General features: G+C 35.8%; 2 protein-coding genes across 2 annotated transcripts in view; one reads left to right on the forward strand and one right to left on the reverse strand.

Annotated features, from left to right (window-relative positions):
* LOC106101450 (indole-3-acetaldehyde oxidase-like) overlaps positions 1-1,289 on the forward strand; it is a 21,742-nt gene extending 20,453 nt beyond the window's left edge. Inside the window, exons 20-22 of the mRNA XM_013280688.1 lie at positions 33-55; positions 601-772; positions 1,179-1,289. Of these exons, the coding sequence (XP_013136142.1) occupies positions 33-55; positions 601-772; positions 1,179-1,249 (266 nt within the window). The 3' untranslated portion in view covers positions 1,250-1,289. The remainder of the gene's footprint in view (positions 1-32; positions 56-600; positions 773-1,178) is intronic.
* Positions 1,290-1,747: 458 nt separating this feature from the next.
* The window catches only part of LOC106101451 (symplekin), a 10,075-nt gene continuing 6,284 nt past the window's right edge, over positions 1,748-5,538 (reverse strand). Inside the window, exons 7-13 of the mRNA XM_013280689.1 lie at positions 5,454-5,538; positions 4,917-5,023; positions 4,394-4,499; positions 3,925-4,043; positions 3,419-3,562; positions 2,586-2,735; positions 1,748-1,894 (exon numbers count right to left, since the gene is read on the reverse strand). Coding sequence (XP_013136143.1) covers positions 1,844-1,894; positions 2,586-2,735; positions 3,419-3,562; positions 3,925-4,043; positions 4,394-4,499; positions 4,917-5,023; positions 5,454-5,538 — 762 coding nt within the window. The 3' untranslated portion in view covers positions 1,748-1,843. The remainder of the gene's footprint in view (positions 1,895-2,585; positions 2,736-3,418; positions 3,563-3,924; positions 4,044-4,393; positions 4,500-4,916; positions 5,024-5,453) is intronic.

Genomic DNA, 5,538 nt, shown 5'->3' on the forward strand with positions numbered 1-5,538 from the left:
CACATATTTTTGAATTTCTCCGCTATGTGCAGGCTTCGCGATGTTTTCCTTCACCGTAAGAACGTCGGGTAAATTATGTACATATGAAAATTCGAAAATTCGAAAATCACATTGGTACGGCGAGATTCGAACCCAAGACCTGTAGATTACAAGTCAAGTGTTTAAACCACTAAGCCACCGACGCTCTCCCCTATTTAGCCTCCTTCTCACAAGTATTAAAAAAAGAAGATCGGAGAAAACTATTGTGAGTGAAACTGATGCTAGAACAGTACATAATTCTTTTTTGTCTCTCTCACACAATCCATCCATACTTTCTTCGGTCTTTCTCTACCTTTGTACAGACTAAAAAACTACTAAAACCAATTTTTCACACTACACATTAAAATCAGTTAATATTTGATTGTCTGTATGCAGAATATAGAAAACAAAATATTTCTCGAAGTGTAATCGCGGTGTTAATAGTGAAATTTAAAATATTTACTTTTGTCTATTTCTCTACAAGTTTGTTCTGAGTAATCTCCGGAACTCGTGGACTGATTATAACAGGACTTTGAAGGGGCCTACGTTCCGTTAGCGCGGGTATAGTAGGGAATATTATAGGTTATATCCGCGCTGACGCAGGCGAATGTTATTTTAGTTAGATTTTTCATTGTAACAGCGACGGGAGAGCCTGCGCTGGTGCTGGCGGTGAGCGTGACGCTGGCTCTGCACGAGGCCCTGCTGGAAGGCAGGAAGGAGTTCGGATATGTTGACAAAGAATGGCTGCATGTCGGTAAGATAAAATAAAATAACATTTGATCCTTAGCAACACAACACAATCAGAAATAATAAGAGAGAAACAAATATAAACTAACGTAGTAACTATGTAGGGAAAAAATGGTAATAACTAAATAAAAGAATATAATAAAATATTGTGATGTCGATCGGATTGGGTCCACGCTCAGCTTTGAATGCTGGGTGGTACTCAATGAGGCACCCAGCGCTGATCTTCCGCGAGAACCTTGGAATCATCCGCATGGCAGTAGCTGCGGTGGATAGGCAGAAATTATAAATGTTTTTTTTTTTTAATTATAGATATTGTTTTGCACAAAAATAAGTTGGAATATATTTATTTTTATTTTCCCTAAATTTGAAATTGTATTTTTAGGTTATGAGTACTGATTTACTTTCTTTTACAGATACGCCTTACACCATCGAAAATATAATAAAAGCGATTTCACCCAAAATTGAAAGCTTTAAACTTCAATAAAAATGAGTATAACCTCAAATATCATGATTTAATATTTTTTTAACTGTAAATTTTATATTTACATTACATTTAAAATTTTAATTAAAATGTTTACTTGATTAATCAATTTGTTTTATTTTTCATCACACTTACCCTGACCTAAGATTTTTAAATACAGACTAGGCATAAACTTTTTTAACTGGTATTTTTTATGGTACTATATCAATTGTAAATTTTACTGCAAAATTGTGTCGTATTGACATTATAATGAAACATTTTACAATTATAAGATGTATCTTTTGTATTAAAAAAACTAGTGTTAAAAATTACAATTTGAATATTTAAATATTATTTAATGACAATTTACATCGAGCGTAAATAAAATATAAAAAATATTTCAAGTGAAATGTCAACTATGCCTACTCTACATTTTTTTTAATCTTTGATTTAAAAAAAGTACTAGGACGATAGAAACAGCCATATCTGCTGTAGTTTATTAAAATAAAAAACAAACAATTATAACCAATTTATTTATTAACATTTTATTAATCAATTATGTTGAGAGAAGTATTGTGGCCAGTGCTCGGAGTGCGGGTAGTCGCAGTGAGGCATTCGTCATTCCATGCCGGGCGGCAGCGGCTCTATGGGGTTGCCAGCTATAGGCTCCTGGAAACAAATAAAAAAAAACAATAAAAAAAATACATTGTTATAAATTTCGATACGAATGACTTTTTAAAAAATATGACAGTCGAGCGGTATTATGAGCAATACTGGTGAATTATTTTAAAACGAATACACTAAAGCATTGTGACGACTAAAAATGTACTAAGCTACTGAGCGACTGAAATACTGAGGGCCAGAGAGCTTGTTAAAGACTGAGCGACTGAGTGCAACTGAGAGCTGCCTCACTCCTTGCAAAATCTTTTATGAAGCTGTCTCAAGTTAGTTTTACCTCAAAGAGGTTGCGTTAAAGTGACCATAACTCAAGGTAGTTTTGTCTCGAAGTGACTGTCTCAAGGTAGTTTTGCCTCCAAGTGACTGATTCAAGGTAGTTTTACCTGAAAGTGACTGTCTCAAGGTAGTTTTGCCCCCAAGTGACTGATTCAAGGTAGTTTTACCTCAAAGTGACTGTCTCAAGGTAGTTTTGCCTCGAAACAACTATACCTCAAGGTAGTTTTACCTCAAAGCAACTATACCTCAAGGTAGTTTTACCTCAAAGCGAATATACCTCAAGGTAGTTTTACCTCGAAGCGAAGATACCTCAAGGTAGTTTTGCCTCGAAGCGAATATACCTCAAGGTAGCTTTGCCTCGAAATGACTATACATTAGGGTAGTTTTGCGTGTAGACAGTAGGTACCATGGCGAGCTGGTGCAGCGGCGCGGGCAGCGCGGCGAGCGCGGCGGGCGGCAGCGCGGCCAGCAGCGGCGCCACGCCCGCGCTGCCCAGCGCCTGCAGCCGCAAGCAGCACTTCACCCACCCCTCCCATGCCACTTTGTGACACCACACCTGCAAAATAAACGGGATTTATTTTGCAGTAGATATCAGCTACATTTATTTATTTACTAGCTTCCGCCCGCGAACCGTCCGCGTGGAACTAAAAAAACAAAAGTGAATAACCTATTTGTTCTTCCAAACTATCCTCTACATTTGTACCAAATTACACCGAGGTTCGTTCAGCAGTTTAGGCTACACTCTAACAAACATCCACCCATCTAAACTTTCGCATTTATAATATTAGTAAGATTTATTTAACACTATTTGCATAAAAATGACAATAAGTTTACTTAAATTAACATTTACTGCATGAATATGACAACTGGAATACATTTCTTGTATACTCTGATGTCTAATTTATATCAATTTCCCATGTTTTTCTATAAGGAAAGGGAAAGTCGTTTTATCTGAAATAATTAGTTTTTAAGTGTCTTTGTTTGGGTCCAAAAAAATTAAACCAGTCTCCAATCAGTAGGTGTTAAAAATACTTTCAATTCGCTAGTCCAGTTCAACTCTGATTTCAAAGCCAAAGTATTGACGAAAAAACATGTATGATGCAGTTCTAATGTAAAATAATCCCAAAATTCCGGATCCAAGAGCAACAAGAATTGAGTATTTTCCCTTAAGAATTCGACTTCTCGTACTAGGCCTTGACATTATTGATATCTAAGTATAAATGAAGGTGCAATGTGGACCTCCTTGTCAATGAGCAGGCTGAGGATGTGCGTGGCGAGCGCGGCCAGCGCGGGGTGCAGCGTGAGCGCCTGCAGCACGCTGCGCATCATCAGCACCGGGATCTCGCGCTCCTCCGCCAGCCGCTGCAGCACCGCCGACACCACCTGCTCACCTTTACAGATTAGCTAACATTTACAGACTAGTTGAAGCTATGTTTACATATTTGTTGAAGATATATTCACAGACTTGTTGAATTGTTCACATAGTTGAAGATATATTTACAGACTAGTCGAAGGAATATTTACATATTCGTTGAAGATATATTTACAAACTAGTTGAAAGTATCTTTACATTTTATTGTTGATATATTTACAGACTAGTTGAAGGTATATTTACTGGATTATTGAAGGTATTTTTACGGACTAGTTGAAGGTTGACACAATTACAGATTAGAAAAAAATCCTTATGAGTAAAATATGGGAATGGGAGGGGATTTATCAGGGAAGGGACTTTTGCATTAACTTACGTCTTGCGTGTACGTGTTTTTCTCAGCGAAGCAAATGGCTGTCGCTTTGATGATGTATTTGAGGTCGGCTTTACTCGGGTCTATAAGGTGCAATTCCACTAAAAGATCCTGAGGCGAAACTGAAAATATAACACATACGTGAATTATTTTTTTTTGGTAACAGATGTGCCATAACGATATTTTAGTAACAAAAGGTTTTTTTGTAAAACTGATCATAAGATGATGTGAAATTTACTAAAATTATTGTGTAAAATGTACTTACAAATTATTACGTCTGTAAAAATAAAATCAATTTTAAATGTATAAAGAAAAAGAAAATTTAAAATCTAGACTAGATTAAAATGATGTTTACTATGTTATTAGAAAATATCTCGAGTCACATTATTATTATAAAAACACTCAAAAAAACATTGCTTTTTTTTAATGAGAAACATGTTTTTTACGAATGTTTCCTGTAATTTCTATTTACCTGGTGGTTCTTCGTCAGGAGAGTTCTGAAGTCCCAGCAGTTTGTTGAACACTTCCCTAACCACGGCCGGGTTCAATTTTATCAGCTTCGGTAGAGCCGCTAAAATCTAAAATAAACGACATTAATTAATAAATTATATTTGATTACGAATTTTATCGTGAAACTCAGTGCCTATGGTAGAAATTTACGAATTGTATATTATAGCTATTCCGGTGCATTATAAAAACTTTATTTTTTATTTAACTTGATTGATTAGATTCCTCAAAACTTTTATTTTACTTAAATAACAACGAAAACCTTTGTCATTGGCTAACATTTCCCATAGCTATCTTGCTACTTTGCTTGTAGTTTTTGTCCCTTTCTCGCAGAGCATTTTTTCCAATTCAGTCACTCCCAAAGCTTAATAGTATGAAAATATATAGCCTATAGCCTGTCGTAACTCTAAGACTATTTATTATAAAAATAATTATTCAAAAACCTATTATAATTGCTGATATCCTACACAACAAATAAGTATGTTTACCTCTTTTTTAGTGAGTCCCGTGAGTACGGGTATCAGGAAACGTACGTCGGAGACGCGAGTCGCGTACAATTCCCGCACCTTCGACACCAGCTCCGGTGTGGGGGGTGCTAAAAAGTAATAGAAGTTATTGAGGACTCTATCACTATTTTTTTTTAATAATAAGAATAGTATTAGTAGATTGAATACTAGGAATTTACAGCAAGACTCAATTAGTGGCAATTCAACATCTAATATCGTTACCTAAAAGAATCTTATGGCAGTTTTTGAGTGAAGGGTTACTTTGTAGAGTTGCCAGTAAGAATAAAAATCCCAACTTTCAAAATTATTCCATAACGGAAACGAAGCCAAACTATAAGCTAATTCAAAGTCGAATTTCGTTATTATAATAATGCATAAACCCGTGCAGTTACCGCTCTCTCATTGGTCAAAACACTTTTATGACATAGTTAGTTAACAAAATTGCAATTGCCATATGAATCTTGTAAGTCTAGGTTGTAGGTATAAAAAGTGCTTGTTTAAAGTAGATATTTTACTTACTTTTCTCAGTAAGTATATGTACGAGCCTGGTGAGGAGAGTCTCTGCGCCGCGAGGACACTCGTCAAGTAATAGACTGAAGGCGGG

This window comes from Papilio polytes, unplaced genomic scaffold (assembly GCF_000836215.1).
Source record: "Papilio polytes unplaced genomic scaffold, Ppol_1.0 DF823980.1, whole genome shotgun sequence".
NCBI classification, from domain to species: Eukaryota; Metazoa; Arthropoda; class Insecta; order Lepidoptera; family Papilionidae; genus Papilio; species Papilio polytes.